This window comes from Thalassophryne amazonica, chromosome 3 (genome assembly GCF_902500255.1).
Source record: "Thalassophryne amazonica chromosome 3, fThaAma1.1, whole genome shotgun sequence".
Taxonomy (NCBI): Eukaryota; Metazoa; Chordata; class Actinopteri; order Batrachoidiformes; family Batrachoididae; genus Thalassophryne; species Thalassophryne amazonica.
In genome coordinates, this window is record NC_047105.1 from 59,454,074 (window position 1) to 59,472,387 (window position 18,314).

The 18,314-nt window shown below is 39.0% G+C and overlaps 1 protein-coding gene across 1 annotated transcript; it reads left to right on the forward strand.

Annotated features, from left to right (window-relative positions):
- The first annotated feature begins 2,553 nt into the window (after window positions 1–2,553).
- srsf3a (serine and arginine rich splicing factor 3a) lies at window positions 2,554–18,020 on the forward strand. Its single transcript, XM_034166426.1, is given in 8 exon segments — window positions 2,554–2,671; window positions 5,780–5,827; window positions 9,392–9,602; window positions 9,688–9,822; window positions 17,320–17,358; window positions 17,687–17,724; window positions 17,727–17,772; window positions 17,862–18,020. Coding segments are annotated over 7 exon segments (504 nt in total). The 5' UTR covers window positions 2,554–2,671; window positions 5,780–5,820; the 3' UTR covers window positions 17,890–18,020.
- The last annotated feature ends 294 nt before the right edge of the window (window positions 18,021–18,314 follow it).

Here is an 18,314-nt window from a genome sequence, read left to right on the forward strand (position 1 = left end):
TATATTAGCAGCACCAAGTCTACCCTGCCGTTGAAGTGGTGAAAGGGACCATGTTATCTCCCCATTTTTGGAAGTGATCGTGTCTGCTTGTGGTTGAGTGAAGACAGGAGGTTCAACGCTTTCATTCTCATCAGATGAGACAGCTTCAAAATCTGGGTCCTCCTCTACACAATCCTCTGTCTCAGACACATTCTCCTCTATTTCACTTTCACTGTCAAAGAGCTGTTCCAAAACTTCATTCACTGTAAATCTTTTCCCAGATGACATCTTCAAGAGATAAAGAGAAAGAGGGACACCATGAAGATTGCAGTACCGATGGAGCACAATGAGGAATGATTTGGCTAGAGGGCTGCGGTGCAAGCTTTTATATGCTTGATCCTAGCTTATTTTGCATGAACTACCAGTGTCCTTGTGGGAAAATCCTGCCCCCACAGTGGGGGAATTATCAGTTGTATCAGTTCTCAGGCGGTGTCAGAAGTAGACCACACATTCATAGACACACACACATACACCCCCAATCCTCCCCCTAATGTCATGTATCAACTGTGCACCTACAGGTGTGGGGATGATACATTTCACATGGGTCACACACAGACAGACAAGTTTTAGACAGCTAAAAGAGCCTGGGGTCAAATTGATACCAGAGGACCATCGATGTGTGTAATATGTGTTCAGCACAATGAAAAAATGTCATTGTGAAAATTTTATGCTAAATCAAATGTACCCATTAAATTAGGAAAAGTCATGAAATATGAAGTTTGAAAAGTCAAGTATTATTTTTTGAATGATAAACATTGAATGGGGTCAAATTGACCCCAAGGATAATAGGAGGGTCTTTGCGAGTGGGAGTGAAAACATACTGCTGCTGAGTTGACCAAATTTTTTCAATCTGTTTATGTAAATTGAAGATGACAAGGATCTGATTTATTGTAATGATTTTGTACACTGTGTGTTTGATAGCAATGCTCCTGAACTGTTAATTTCTTGGGTACACCCAGTGCTGTGACCTTTACCCCAGAAGATGTTAAAAATGTGTTGCAGACGACACAAAATTGTTTCACCCTATGCAGTCATTAGAGGATTACAGTTGTATTAAGGATGATTTAGATAAGCTATCAGATTGGTCAAAAGAATGGTTACTCAGGTTTAATAGTGACAAATGCAAGGTAATGCACTTTGGTGCAGAAATCCTTGTTATGAGTGTTATATGAATAAAGATAAAACAGATACTGCTATGTAAGTAAAGGATTGAGGTATTTTGTTTACTAATAACACTACATATGTAACACAATTTTTGTTCCTGGCTTGTAAGTGTTATATTTCAACTGCTTATGTCTAAAGTCTATGGAAAAATGACTACATTCAGCACAAACTTTGATTTTATTTATTTATTTATTTACGTTCTAGAAAGTTCTAAACGTTTATTGAAATTTCTAGATAATTCTGGAAACTTCTAGGAAATTCTGGACAGTTCTAGCAGTTAAAGTATATTCTAGAAGACTACTCAGTAGTAGTGAAGGCGAATCGAGAATATTCTTGAAAACAGACAAATTTCAAAATATCATTGTCCTGATCACAGAAGCAAAGTTTCTCTGGAATAACAGCTATTTTCTATTTATTTAAGGCATAACAGGTTAGGAAAACACACTGTGTACCCAGGAACAAAACAAAAATAAAAATTTGTTACATAGTGTAATTTATCAGTTTCCAAGTATATAAGTATTTATATACTTGTGTGCAAGTGTGGTCCCCCTTTCTGCAGAGGGACAAAGATACATTAGAAAGAGTTCAACGCACGGCAACAAAAATTGTACCTGGTTTAGAACATTATGAAAATATGTTGAAGGAAGGATTTACTACACTAGAAAACAGAAGAAACTCATAAAATATTAAACTGCCACAAAAATGTTAATTGCAATCAATTTTTTTCTATTTAGAGATTATACTGGTCTGAGGCCACTTGACAATGTTAAAGGTTATTAGGTCAAGACTGCATGTCAGAAAACATTTTTTAACAACAGAATTGTCAGCTTGTGGAACAGTTTACCAAACCACATCGTTAACTCGCCCAGTGTCAATGTTTTTAAAGATAGGTATTATTATGGATTTTAGGTATTGTTACGGTTTTTAAGTATTGTTATGGTTTTAGCTTAGGTGGTGTGCTTTTAGGTGCTATTTTATTAATTGCATTTTAGTTTTTTTTATTATTATTATTATTTAATTAATATTTCAACTTTGGATGGTGTTTTATGTACTAATTGCGCTATTAGTATTATTATGGTTTTAATTATTACTATGGAATTTTAATTTTTGATGTGTGCTTGTACTATTTGTACAAACATTGTTCACACAATAAATTATGTTATGTTGTTATGCTGTACACAAATGAGAAAAGAAAAGCTTTGAAAGGTTAAAAGTCAGTGTTTGAAATTTCAGCCTCAGTTTTGACATAAATCTTACCCCCACCCCACCCCACTCACCCCACCCAACACTACCACCATCACCATTTCTGCGTGAGGCCGGCGCTGTTTCCTCCTGTGCGGTAGGGGGCAGCATGCATACTTCACAGCGGTTTACGACACTTCAAAAACAAGGAAGTGGCGCTTTTCTTGTGGTCTTCGTGTAATTTATTTTTCTCGCTTTTATTGCGTTTCAGTGAGAAAAAAGGTGAGTCGTGTTGAGTGAAGACGTTTCGCTATGTCTGCATTTTTTTTTTTTTTACTGTGTTTCTGTGAGTTATTTTAAAATCTTAATTGGCTGTTTTGACGTGCCTAATGTTGCTCATGCTACAAACACTGGATTTGCTCTTAAGGTTGAACAACGTCAAACCTGAAAAAAATAAACATAATTAAGGCATATGTTATCATAACCGACGTTCGCTGGAGCATAGTTTGACTCAAGTCTTATCGGTGTTATTTTGCTGTGACTGAACAGTCTAGGGATACACCGATCCGCAATTTTTCACTTCCGATCCCTATCCCGAGCCCTGAATTTGGATATTTGCACGATACCGATACTATTCCAATACCAGAGCTCAGAGCTCTGTTTGCTTTAATATTATTGATATGTATATGTCGCGGTCATGATGAGTGAAGCTCTTCAGCATCTCATCATTTCAGACTTTTTTTTTTTTTTTTTTTTTTGAGTAAATGCTTCGGTGGAGCATGAGTATGGCTAAAACCTTTCACCTTCCTTTTTAAACATGTTTTTTGTTGTTTTTGCCTTTCCGCTTCTGGGAGAGCTCTGCCGCTCCCCAGACCCCATTATTTTTGATTTTCCCTTTCAGCTTCTGAGGGAATCCCCCACCCCCCGCTGCTGCTGCCGCCGCCGCCGCCGCCGCCACCTTTTTAAGCAGTTTTCTTTTTTTGGCCTTTCAGCTTCTTGGGGGGGGACTCCAACTCCCCAAACCTCCCTAATTACAGCCCTCTTAACTCCCTGCCACTTTAAGCTTTTTTTTTTAGATGTAAATTAATATTCAGAGTTTTCAGCTAGTTGACAGTAGGGCTGTACAATATGTCCAAATGATCATATCACAATATTATCATATCAGTATGATATATGATCTGACTATGATTTTACACAAAGTGCAGCAGCAGTGAAAATGAAACATTCTTAAAGAAAAAAGTAATAATACCACACTCATTTTGCACTCATCATAAGGTTAGGATACAGTGCCCTTCAAAAGTATTGGAACCAGGGGTCGAAATAGTACATGCATGTGCTAGTTTGTGCACGTATTATTAGAGCGGTGCACGTAATTTTATACTGTACTAGCACTGGTGCAAGTAACTCCCCAGCATTAGGGTTCTCCAATTGGTTCAAAATGCTTTAGCCAGACTTTTGACACGAAGCAGAAAGTTCCACCACATTACACCCATTTTGGCATCCCTTCACTGGCTTCCAGTCCCAGTGAGATACGATTTTAAGGTTCTGCTACTAGTGTATAAAATTGTTCACAGACTGGCACCTCCCTACTTAGCTGACCTAATTAAACCCTACGTATCGGCCTGGGCTTTGCATTCTTAGGGTGCAGGACTACTTTGTGTCCCTAGGGTGAATAAGAATCTGCGGGTCACAGAGCTTTCTCTTATCGTGCCCCTGTTCTGTGGAATGATCTCCCTGCGTCAATAAAACAGTCAGATTCTGTGGAAACTTTCATGTCCACATTTAAGACACACTTATTTTCTCTTTCGTATAGCTAGCATACTGGCATAGTATAGTTTTAACCTTTTTACTCTTTTAATTCATTTTATTAGGAAACCGAGCGTGCCGCGGCCTCAACTTTACCTAAATTCTGGGTCTTTTACTGAAGGTTAGAGCTAGTGGCCGGCGATCACCTTAGTATTTCCTGTTTTTCTTGTTGTTTAATGCTAGCAAATTATACTGTATTTCTTGTCTTTCTGATGCTTGATTCTGTTTTTGTTTTTTTTAAGGTGCAGCTCCATCCAGAGATGGGTGTGGTATTCGTGCTGGAGACCCTCCTGTCCTGTGCACCAACTGCATTTCCTGTATATTCGTTTTGTGAATTGTTCTGTAATTTATGTCTGTAGCATGGCCCAAGCGTAGGGTCACCCCTTTGAGTCTGGTCTGCTTGAGGTTTCTTCCTCAGAGGGAGTTTTTCCTTATCACTGTTGCTCTGAGGGTTAGTAAGGTTAGACCTTACTTGTGTGAAGCGCCTTGAGGGAACTCTGTTGTGATTTGGTGCTATATAAATCAAAATCAATTGAAATTGAATTGAATTGGATAAACATCTGCCTCCATCATCCCTGTCTCTCCTTTCTTCACACTCTAACACTCACTACACAGACTATCACACAAACATTTTCTAAGGTTCTCACACTCACTTCACACTGTCTGCTAACTAACCTACTAATCTTTCTCTGTATGTGTGTAAATCAGTATGTATAGTGTCTGAATGTCTATGTGCCACTGTGAGTGTATAAAAGTCCATTTGGCTGCTCCCGTTTTTGTGTTCAGGTCCGCCACAGCGGATACAACCAGATCCGTATTGATATTTGGTGTGAGTATATAAAAGTATGATGGTTTATCTCATCTAATGTTAAATCTGACCTAAATCTCTCTCTGGTTGTCAATCGATGAAACTATACTAACAATGTTGTCCATTCGGCTGCTCCCGTTTTGTGTTTGGGATTGCCACAGCGGATACAACCAGATCCGCATTGATATTTGGCACAAGTTTTACGCAGGATGCCCTTCCTGATGCAACTCCAGTGTTACCTGGAGAAACACACATGGCCGCTGGTGTTCCAAAGAGGTCTCCCATCCAAGTACTAACCATATCCTGCACTGCTTAGCTTTTGAGATCTGATGGGATCAGGCTTAAACAGAGCAGATTGGCTGCGAAACTATACTGACAATACACACCAAAACTCTCCTCAAAAAACCCACCAATTATAGAGGGATTGTGTCCTTTCATAAGCACTATGAGTTTTTGATAAGTCCCGCCCTGAATTCAAATTAGTGGGACACGTTGCCCATACACATGTGAGGTAATGAAGCTTTATTTGGGGAGTTACCTGATTTTTCACAGGGTGAAGCAAGGCATTGAACCATCTTGCAGTGACACTTTTGCTTTGAAAGATCAGTACATTGTCGACCTGTCTTCTTTGAACATAACATCATGAGTAATTTCTTGAAGTGAGATCCTTAATGAGCCACTGTGTAGTAATTGGGATTCCTTGCACAGTACACTTTACCCAAAAGCTGAAATGGTGTGCCTCAAATTGCTTATTTCATGTTGTCTTCTTTTTGCATTTAGGTCTATCTGTAGGACTTGTAAGGATAATTGTACCTGCTGAAATGGGAGGTAAGATGAATTGTTATGCCACCTATTACTTTCCCAAATACAAAATATTACGTTATATACAATTACAGTAATAGTTGTACAGCACTCTCAATGACATTATAGTGTATTTACAACTTCAATATAATGAAAACAATAAAATCACGATGAAACACAATCATGAAAACAAATTTTAAAAATAAATACAAACTAGCATGTTGCCCGTGGGATCCACTGGCTCTAGATTGGGTAGTGTTGATAAAATAGGTAGGTGACGGGTGGTAATAAATTATGCAAAGTTTCTATAATGAGTTGGAATGGCCTGTGAGTCCAGAATGTTTTTAGAATGTTAGACCTTATATTTCCTGTTGAGTATGTAAATTTTAATGTTAATTTACTGTCTTAATGTATTTATAAATTGTTTAGGTTCTTGTTATCATATACACACATATTTTATTTTTGCTTCTATTTTATCATTTGATTTTTAAATGGACTACAGTGGAAATGTTTTCACTTTCTTGTCATCCATGTATTTTTAAAGTATTTACAGTTATATTATGTACTTGCATTGAACTTGCTACACTCAACAAAAATATAAACGCAACACTTTTGGTTTTGCTCCCATTTTGTATGAGATGAACTCAAAGATCTAAAACTTTTTCCACATACACAATGTCACCATTTCCCTCAAATACTGTTCACAAACCAGTCTAAATCTGTGATAGTGAGCACTTCTCCTTTGCTGAGATAATCCAGCCCACCTCACAGGTGTGCCATATCAAGATGCTGATTAGACACCATGATTAGTGCACAGGTGTGCCTTAGACTGTCCACAATAAAAGGCCACTCTGAAAGGGGCAGTTTTGTTTTATTGGGGGGGGATAACAGTCAGTATCTGGTGTGACCACCATTTGCCTCATGCAGTGCAACACATCTCCTTCGCATAGAGTTGATCAGGTTGTCAATTGTGGCCTGTGGAATGTTGGTCCACTCCTCTTCAATGGCTGTGCGAAGTTGCTGGATATTGGCAGGAACTGGTACACGCTGTCGTATACGCCGGTCCAGAGCATCCCAAACATGCTCAATGGGTGACATGTCCGGTGAGTATGCCGGCCATGCAAGAACTGGGACATTTTCAGCTTCCAAGAATTGTGTACAGATCCTTGCAACATGAGGTGATGTTCTTGGATGTATGGCACAACAATGGGCCTCAGGATCTCGTCACAGTATCTCTGTGCATTCAAAATGCCATCAATAAAATGCACCTGTGTTCTTCGTCTATAACAGACACCTGCCCATACCATAACCCCACCGCCACCATGGGCCGCTCGATCCACAACATTGACATTAGAAAACCACTCACCCACACGACGCCACACACGCTGTCTGCCATCTGCCCTCAACAGTGTGAACCGGGATTCATCCGTGAAGAGAACACCTCTCCAACGTGCCAAATGCCAGCGAATGTGAGCATTTGCCCACTGTTACGACGACGAACTGGAGTCAGGTTGAGACCCAGATGAGGACGACGAGCATGCAGATGAGCTTCCCTGAGACGGTTTCTGACAGTTTGTGCAGAAATTCTTTGGTTATGCAAATGGATTGTTTCAGCAGCTGTCCGAGTGGCTGGTCTCAGACGATCTTGGAGGTGAACATGCTGGATGTGGAGGTCGTGGGCTGGTGTGGTTACACATGGTCTGCGGTTGTGAGGCTGGTTGGATGTACTGCCAAATTCTCTGAAACGCCTTTGGAGACGGCTTATGGTAGAGAAATGAACATTCAATACACGAGCAACAGCTCTGGTTGACATTCCTGCTGTCAGCATGCCAATTGCACGCTCCTTCAAATCTTGCGACATCTGTGGCATTGTGCTGTGTGATAAAACTGCACCTTTCAGAGTGGCCTTTTATTGTGGACAGTCTAAGGCACACCTGTGCACTAATCATGGTGTCTAATCAGCATCTTGATATGGCACACCTGTGAGGTGGGATGGATTATCTCAGCAAAGGAGAAGTGCTCACTATCACAGATTTAGACTGGTTTGTGAACAATATTTGAGGGAAATGGTGATATTGTGTATGTGGAAAAAGTTTTAGATCTTTGAGTTCATCTCGTACAAAATGGGAGCAAAACCAAAAGTGTTGCATTTATATTTTTGTTGAGTGTAAATAGAATTACGCCCGCACTCATGCTTTTAATATAAAGATCATTTAACACCCCCTGCTGGAATGGCGTGTTGGTCCAGAATGTAATTAGCAACATTAACTAATATCTGTAGTTTCTGCAAAAATATTAGCCCTATCAGTGTTTCCTTTTTGCACCATTCATTCTTGACCCAAAATACATAAGCATACCAAACAGCAAATGTCAGCTCTCCACAGTCACGCACACACACATTGTTTTTTTGTTGTTGTTATTTCTGCTGCAAGCAGGTGCATTTAATTTTTATACACACACAAATGGAGACTGTCTTCTGCCACAGTGGCGGAAGACATCAGAAGTAATACTCTTTTCACTCATGGTAACGACAGCATGACACTTAACTAAACTGACTAAACCAATTGAACTACAAAACACAATAAATTAATAACACTTACAACACTGTTAAACTAACATGAAACACAATAATATTTAAAACCCCAAACACCCATGGTGCATTGCAGCACAATGTCCATTGTTTACTGGTCAGCTAAAATTTCTAATTTCTCCAAAGATATTAATCCTATCAACGGTCCATTTGGTGGTGTTCATCCTTGACCCAAAATACATAACATACAAAACGGGAAATGTCAGCTCTCCACAATTTATCCATGATCGAAGTTATACGCACACACACAGAGCTTTTTCACAGTGAGGGTTGTACTGTATGATAAATCTGTCTGGAGGAAGCAGTTGTCAAATACAGTGACAGTGCAAGAAGACTAGTAAGGGAAGCCATTAAGACACCCACGGTAACTCTGAAATAGTTAAAGGCTTATGTTTTGAGAAGCAATGCAGAATTTTTGATTCTGACCAGCACACCATGTTGAAGTGGGCCAAAGAAGAACTTATGTATTAGAAATCTGATCATATCTAGGCTTCAGCCTCCCATGTGTGTAGCTGAAATTTCATATTTTCTTTTTAAGAAAGTCCTTCTAATTGCCACTAAAATGTATCGTTAGATGAATCAGTATTCCACGTCTCTTTTTGGAAGATGTAACTGCTGTGTACCCAAATGTGAAAGGGCCATCTAGACTGTTATCAGCAACAAGTCCAAAGGCCAGGTGTGTCATGGTATGGATAGTGCCCTTTACACTTATATTTACACTTAATGCAACATTCATGCAGAAAAGTACATAGAGATTTTAAAGTAACATATGCTGCCTGAACCTCTATACCTTAGTGTCCCGCCTTTTTGGAATACATTTCAGGCCTTGAATGCAGGAATGGATGAAGCTGACCACACAAAGCAATATTTTTAGTTCAGACTTTGTAATACAATAGAAATCAAACTAACTAAGAATTATTGCAGGGTTTGTTTGTTTTGTTTTTCCTCATTTTCCATACTGTCCCAACTTTTTCTGATTACGTAATTGTTGTTCTTTTCAGACCCTGCATTTCAGAGAGACTGTCCCCTTGACTGCAAGGTTTATGTTGGAAATCTGGGAAACAATGGGAATAAGACTGAAATAGAAAGGTATTTTGGATACTATGGTCCCTTAAGAAGTGTCTGGGTGGCCAGGAATCCTCCAGGCTTTGCATTTGTTGAATTTGAAGATCCCAGAGATGCATCTGATGCTGTGAGGGAGTTAGATGGAAGGTAACATTCAAAAAATAAAAACTGGGTTTTTCTTTGTGTTCTGCTCATTCTTGAAATATACAGCCACATGGTCATTTGTGTTTAGAAATATGTGTGGTTCTCGAGTGCGGGTGGAGATGTCCACTGGGGAAAAGCGATCCAGGAGCCGCGGCCCACCACAGTCCTGGGGAAGACGCACTTCTGATGACTACAGGCGCCGTAGCCCCCCAGTAAAGCGCAGGTGTGGCTTTTGTGCTTACTGATTCTGTTAACTATTGAGGCCAGATTTGACTACATCTGGAAAGTTTTTGTTCAGTACTAAATGTTAGCACTTACTGCGCTTCCTTCTGTTGAGCAGGTACAGCGTAGCAACCTTCTTAGTATTAAAGCTTTGTCTTTTTGAAGGAAAAACAAAATGGTAAGAATTTTTAACCCTCTGGGCCATAAAGACGCTCTGTGTCCTGGTCAACTTTTCATTATATTTCTATTAGTAGATCATATCTTTACACAAGTGTTCTCGACAAATACATGTCTCACATTCAGAAAGCTGAAATTGTTTTGAAGATTTTGATATGCAGCACATGGGAGTTATACTAAAAGAGAGTATCTCAAAAGGGGAATTTCTTAAGGTGTGGTAAAATCAAGGAAATACCCTTCGGGCTATAAGGGTTAAAGTGGAAATTTGTATAGATTACATGCAACTCTGATATTGACCACTTCAGTAAAATAAATTGTTATATATGTGAAAAGACAAAGCTCTGCCATAGTGGGTTAAACAACTTTTATCAGTGTTGATCTGACAAATTTGGCAGCTTTAGCAAATTTTTTTTTTTTTTTTTTTTTTTTTTTTTGGGGGGGGGGGCGGGGTTGACTTTCTGTAGGTTTAAGTTTTGTTTTGAGTTCAGTTGTTATCTATTAATGAAACTGAACCCCATTGCAGAGTCACCACCATCCTTCTCACCATCTGAGTCAGTCAACTAGTCCTCTTTCAGCGTCATGTGACTGCAGACCAGGGAGCCCCAAACAGCTTGGCTGGTGTTGTCACATGTCCCAGGCTCACCGCCAGTCGTCAGGTTCCATCAACCTTTTGGTTCCTGAGCATGCAGGTCCCAGCACCATCCTCTTCTTCCTCCAACCATAATCCAGTCCTCTGCGACCCACATCGTATTATCAGCTTATCTGCGTCTTTACTTTGTTCTCAACACAACTGCTGTATCAGTGAGAACAGTCCCTTCCCCCAAAAAGCAGAGAAAATGTCCAACTCTCCCCTCCAACCAGCCACGACATCTTCATTTCGCCAACATTTACAGCATGTGCCAAACCCTCTCTGCAATTCGACCTCCCTCATCGTCATGCTGGCTTCCTTGCGTCATTTCTATCTTGTCCAAATATCACAAAAATAGTAAGTTGATTTTTATCGTGCTATTTGTAGTTTTGTTTTTTTTCTCTCTTTTGCCTAATGTAGTTGATAGAACTGTCTGACATTTTAGCCTTTTCAGTCAGATCATGATCAAAACTTTATCAATAACTTTCCTATTTGTTTTTGTTTCTTTGCATTTTATCACTGTTATCAGTGTAAATGTGTTTTGTGCATCTTCACATTTATCCATCATATGCATTATCTAATAGACTAGTGACTGGTTTGAATGATCATCACATTATGGGTACAGATTTTGTCATCAGTATTCAGAGTCCACATTCTTGTGCAATCTATATCATTTTACAGTTTCTTGTTTTTAAAGATTTTGCAGGGAAATTACAGTGCATCCAGAAAGTATTCACAGTGCTTCACTTTTTCCACATTTTATGTTACAGCCTTATTCCAAAATGGAGTAAATTAATTTTTTCCCTTAATTCTACTCACAACACCTCATAATGACAACATGAAAAAAAATTGCTTTTGTTGCAAATTTCTTAGTAAAAACAAACAAACAAAAAACTAAAATCACATGTACACAAGTATTCACACCATTTGTTCAATACTTTAGCAGCAATTACAGCCTCAAGTCTTCTTGAATATGATGCAACATGCTGGGCACACCTATCGTTAGTTTTGCCCATTCCTCTTTGCAGCACCTCTCAAACTCCATCAGGTTGGATGGGGAGTGTTGGTGCACAGCCATTTTCAGATCTCTCCAGAGATGTTCAATTGGATTCAGGTCTGAGCTGTGGCTGGGCCACCTGAGGACATTCACAGAATTGTCCTGAAGCCACTCCTCTGATATCTTGGCTGTGTGCTTAGGGTCATTGTCCTGCTGAAAGATGAAACGTTGCCCCAGTCTCAGGTCAAGAGTGCTCTATAGCTGGTTTTCATCCAGGATGCCTCTGTACATTGCTCCATTCATCATTCCGTCAATCCTGACTAGTCGCCCTCTTTCTCCTGCTGAAAAACATCCACACAGCATGATGGTGCCACCACCATGCTTCACTGTAGAGATGGTGGCTGGTCTCGTCCAAACATGACACCTGGCTTTCATGCCAAAGTGTTCAATCTCATCAGACCAGAGAATTTTGTTTCTCATGGTCTGAGAGTCCTTCAGGTGCCTTTTGGCAAGCTCCAGGTGGGCTACCATGTGCCTTTTACTAAAGCGTGGCTTCCGTCTGGTCATTATACCATACAAGCCTAACTGGTGGATTGTTGGAGAGATGGTTGTCCTCCAGGAAGGTTCTCCGTGAAGGAATGCTGAAGTTTTTACAGAGTGTCCATCAAGTTCTTCATCACCTCCCTGACTAAGGCCCTTCCCCCTGATCACTCACCCTTTACCAGATTTGTGCATCAACACAATCCTGTCTACAGATAATTTCTTTGACTTCATGCTTGGTTTGTGCTCTGACATGCACTGTCAACTGTGGGACTTTATATGTAGACAGATGTGCCTTTCTAAATCATGTCCAATCAACAGAATTTACCCCAGGTGGACTCCAATTAAGCTGAAGAAACATCTCATTGGATCATCAGTGAAAACGTGATGCACCTGAACTCAGTTTTGAGCTTCATCACAAAGGCTGTGAATACTTACGTACACGTGATTTTTTTAATTTATATATATATATATATATATATATATATATATATATATATATATATATATATATATATTTTATTGAATACATTTCCAAAAATCAAAAAAAAAAAAGAACTTTTCACATGGTCGTTATGGGGTAGTGTGTGTAGAATGTTGAAGGGCAAAAAATGAATTTCATCCATTAATAAAGCTGTAACGTAACAAAATGTGGAAAAAGTGAAGCACTGTGAATACTTTCCGGATGTACTGTACATAATGTTACTTCAAACTGGGGGTGTCACAGTACGCAAAAGTCATGGTTTGGTACTAGTGTGGTACAGGAGCTTTAATCTGAGCAGCACAGGTGCCATCAGACATTTTAGCACTGTGTGTACTTTTTATGAAACGTTTATGAATTGATTACATCTCTTTTCATTTGCATTGGAATGAAATTACTGTACAGTGAGTTGTTTGTTTGTTTTTTGTCTGTTTGCTTACAGTAGTGTTCAGAATAATAGTAGTGCTATGTGACTAAAAAGATTAATCCAGGTTGTGAGTATATTTCTTAATTGTTACATGGGAAACAAGGTACCAGTAGATTCTCACAAATCCAACAAGACCAAGCATTCATGATATGCACACTCTTAAGGCTATGAAATTGGGCTATTAGTAAAAAAGTAAAAAAAAAAAAAAAAAGGAGAAAAGGGGGTGTTCACAATAATAGTAGTGTGGCATACAGTCAGCGAGTTCGTCAATTTTGTGGAACAAACAGCTGTGAATCAGGTGTCCCCTATTTAAGGATGAAGCCAGCACCTGTTGAACATGCTTTTCTCTTTGAAAGCCTGAGGAAAATGGGACGTTCAATACATTGTTCAGAAGAACAGCGTAGTTTGATTAAAAAGTTGATTGGAGAGGGGAAAACGTATACACAGGTGCAAAAAATAATAGGCTGTCCATCTACAATGATCTCCAATGCTTTAAAATGGACAAAAAAAAAAAAAAAAAAAAACAGACGCATGGAAGAAAACAGAAAACAACCATCAAAATGGATAGAATAATAACCAGAATGGCAAAGGCTCACCCATTGATCAGCTCCAGGATGATCAAACAGTCTGGATTTACCTGTAAGTGCTGTGACAGTTAGACGCCTGTGTGAAGCTAATTTATTTGCAAGAATCCCCTGCAAAGTCTCTGTGTTAAATAAAAGACACGCAGAAGAGGTTACAATTTGCCAAAGAACACATCAACTGGCCTAAAGAGAAATGGAGGAATATTTTGTGGCCTGATGAGAGTAAAACTGTTCTTTTTGGGGTCCAAGGGCCGCAGACAGTTTGTGAGATGACCCCCAAACTCTGAATTCAAGCCACAGTTCACAGTGACGACAGTGAAGCATGGTGGTGCAAGCATCATGATATGGGCATGTTTCTCCTACTATGGTGTTGGGCCTGTATATCGCATACCAGGTATCATGGATCAGTTTGGATATGTCAAAATACTTGAAGAGGGCATGTTGCCTTATGCTGAAGAGGACATGCCGTTGAAATGGGTGTTTCAACAAGACAATGACCCCAAGCACACTAGTAAACGAGCAAAATCTTGGTTCCAAACCAACAAAATGAATGGCTCACAGATGTGAAGAAATCATGAAAAACTGTGGTTATACAACTAAATACTAGTTTAGTGATTCACAGGATTGCTAAAAAAAGCAGTTTGAACATAATAGTTTTGAGTTTGTAGCGTCAACAGCAGATGCTACTATTATTGTGAACACCCCCTTTTCTACTTTTTTTTTTTTTACTAATAGCCCAATTTCATAGCCTTAAGAGTGTGCATATCATGAATGCTTGGTCTTGTTGGATTTGTGAGAATCTACTGGTACCTTGTTTCCCATGTAACAATAAGAAATATACTCAAAACCTGGCTTAATCTTTTTAGTCACATAGCACTGCTATTATTCTGAACACTACTGTATGTTGCGTGACATGTGGAGCTAGACTCCCTTCAATATTTTGTCCATTTTAAGTTTCTTATTTTTGTGCAAATGATGGCATCTCGTAAAACTTCACTCTGTACAGATTTGAAATCATTGTTTGAAGTGTCGCTATTCTACGGCTGTCTCATCTGTGAAATTTTCCGCGAATTCATATAAACATCAACTTATAAGTTGGTGGCATTTTCTGTGTAAATTGGAATGTGCACTGATCTCATCCGGGGACAGTGATTCAGCAGGTTTATGTTTTGGAAGAAAAAGGTAAATTAACCAATTACATTTATGATCCAAAAGTTTCTAATGGGAATAATCTGTTCACTAACTTTAACTGCCTGGTTCTTTTCACCTCCGAAACAGACACCAGACTCAGGGGTGTGGCCACGCCTCCTACACACAGCATGGAACTAGAGTGACAGTCTGTGGAAATGTAAATGGCAAAATACCAGTGACTTACGGAAGCAAATAAGCATGTGTCTTTCATACTGTGCAGTTGTACCATGTATTTTGCGTGCCATTCTGTGAACCAAACCATCACGTGCACACGGTACAGTTCAATACATTACGCGTATTGTGACATCCCTACTTCAGACCCTTGTTATGGTAGTAATACAGCGGACACGAGTAGTTGGATAACAAAAGAATGAATTCTTAGATGCATCACGATACAGGCATTGGACATTTCTGAATTGATTCACAAATGTCTAAAATTGGTTTTATAAATGTTAATTGCAGAGGTACGAACACGGGTCCTGACCACGGTCAAGAAACACTTTTCATGTTCGTTACTTATATCTGTATTTCTACTTTTACTTTTTGTGTTTTTGGTGGTGGGGGGGGGGAATAGTCTAGGACCTAACTTAGACATGTATGCACATCATTTAGGAGAGTATAACTCAACTGCTCTAGACTAATATGACCCCACTGAACAACTTGGGATATGTGCTAAAATCTCTGTCCAGGACTAACGGCCCAAAAATGACCACGCTCTTTTTTTTGGCCTGAGTGTTACTTCAAATACAGCTGTATTTTCTAAACTGCAGCAGCTACAGATTTTCCAAGGTACTCAGTGTTTACAATGACCAGTACATGTTCAGAAGGGTCAAAAAAGAGTGTAAAATTTCCAATTTCTATATTTTAAGAAAAAAAAAACACTAGAAAACACTGGGTCAGACAACCTACATACTGGCAAGAATCACCACATATTTAATGATTTCAACTTTTTTCATTTTCTTTCAATGTACCATAATGCATTGACCCACTTATTTTTGCCATTTACTCTTAAAATATCAAAATAGAAATTTTACACTTTTCTGTGACCCTCCCAAATGTGTACTGGTCATTCTGAGCATTTTGAATACCTTGGAGAATGTATAGCTGCTGCAGTTAACACTCAGGATGAAAAAGGGCGTAGTCATCTTTGGGCTGTTCGTCCCGGATAGAGATTTTGACACACATCCCAAGTTGTTAATTGTGGTCATATTATTATAGAACAGTTGAGTTATCTTCTTCTAAATGATGTACATACATGTGTTGGGGCGCACATGCACACAGTTCTGTCCCGCTGAACCCATAGTGTAAGTAAAAGCAATATGCATGCACAAAATGAGACCAGATGTCACATGCCATGTTTTAAGTGTTTGCAACTCCGTAATACAACAAAATTTCATCATTATCACAGTTTTATTACTGTGACATTCGCAAAGTACATTAGTGGAACCCAGCCAGTGTGACATGTCATGCATTGCATTGAGGTGCACACAGATATTTTGCCTTTTACTTTTCTGGAGTTGCAATAGTCCGAAGTGGAGTCGGTCATATACATGAGCCCACACTTACACAGGTGGTGGAAGCAGGGTGGCTGTGGGGGCAACAGCCTCCCTAGGTTTTATAATTTAGAATCAGTGAGTGAGAGCCACACATGTGCAACTATGGCTGAACTGCTAAAGAAACCATTTCAGAATGGATCATTAGAAATACTTTGCTTTAACAATTTCCAAGCAGTCACATGGTGAGAAAAATAGAAATTCTACACAGAAAAAAAATATAAGATGCATCGAAAATCGTATTGCAGCCCTCGGAATCATCAAATCATGAGGTGCTTTGAGATTCCTACCCCTAATGGACAGTTTTTAATAACTGAACAGTAGCAATGTTGGAGCTTTTGAAGTTGATTTGCTGCACCCGTATTCAGGCTTCAAACTTATTTTAATATGAAACAGTTGGTTTGAAGTGTTGATGTCATTTGTCACGTGACACTAGATGACAGCATTTCCATTAACTGGTGGAAGGTGACTGATGGCTTGTGTCTTTTTGGAATAACATTCTAGCTAGGGTCTTGCGAGAACTGTAATTCTAATAGGCATGGCTATGGAACGGTAAGTCCAGCTAAATATTGCAATTTCATTATTGGTTTTTTTAATTCAATGTTGCTGATATGTCATCTCAAGCTTTCCGTCTCTTACTTCATCCACATGTACCGCCATATTTTAGAATGCTTTTTGAATGTCATGTGCCCTGCATTTACTGAAAAGTGTTTCTATTACACTTCTTTGAAATAAGGCTTTTTCATATTGCCTGAAAAACCTTTTTACAATGATCATGGTGTGACTTGTGATCCAGTTAACATTCAAGTCACTAAACCTTACATCTGCAACACGTGTCTTGTAAAAAAAAATTTGAATACAGCTGTCTCAACTTAGAAAGAGTCCAATTCCTCCTTTCTTTTACCTCACCTATATCATAGGTCACCACGGAGACGAAGCCTCAGCCGCAGTCGCAGTAGGTAAGGTCATAAATGGCTGTTTTTCCTCTTAATTACAGAGTAAATTTTGCAGTGTAAAATTTACTCTTCTCAGATAACATTTGGTCCCAGTCCATATAGAGTTAAATATACTTTATCACAGTGTAAAATCAACTCCTATTGGAGTAGAAACACTTGATTTGACAAGACTGTAGAGCTGATTTCACGCTATAATAGTGTATTTTACTGTATTTTAGAGTGGGACCAAATGTTATCTGAGCAGAGTAAAATTTAATGTGTAGCAAATTGTCACTGAATCATAAAAAGTCATGTTCACTGCTGTCTGAACTTTTGTGGTTTCATTCCAAAGGTCACTTTCAAGAGACAAACGAAAGTATCGGTCTCTATCCAAGAAAAAGACTCTAAACGCTCAAAACATTTATCAAGGTCAAGGAGGTAAGTAATTTTAACATCATACTGGACCTTAAGGCTCTTATTTTTACAGATGTTTTGGCATTTATTCCTTTTTTGTCTTCATTTTGCAGTCACTCCCGGTCTAACGAGAAGAGATGAATACATTGGAGAACGAATATTTTGCAGGAGCCTCTTATGGGGGTTAAAAATGAACATTTTTACAGTCATTTTCTTCATAGTCAGCCCAAAGCAGTCTCTTTAGCTGGCAAGGTTGGGTGTTGTATGAGAGCAGAACAAACGCGTTTTCTGACATATTGAATCTGATGGCAAGATGGTTCAAGTTTTGGTGGTCTTTGTTTGGGTTTGGGGGGGGGGGGGGGGGGGGGGGTCTCCCTTAAATTTTTTTTTTTTTTTTTTTTTTTTACTGCATGTTTTGAAATGGAGTACAAGGGTTAATTTTATATGACTGCATTTATATTTTTGGTTTAATCTCGACATGGAGTTTTTGTCACTTTAATTCTTGATGGTGGCTCAAGTTTTCTCCGAGGGTTAAATGTAAGGTATTGTGAACAGCATAAAATTGT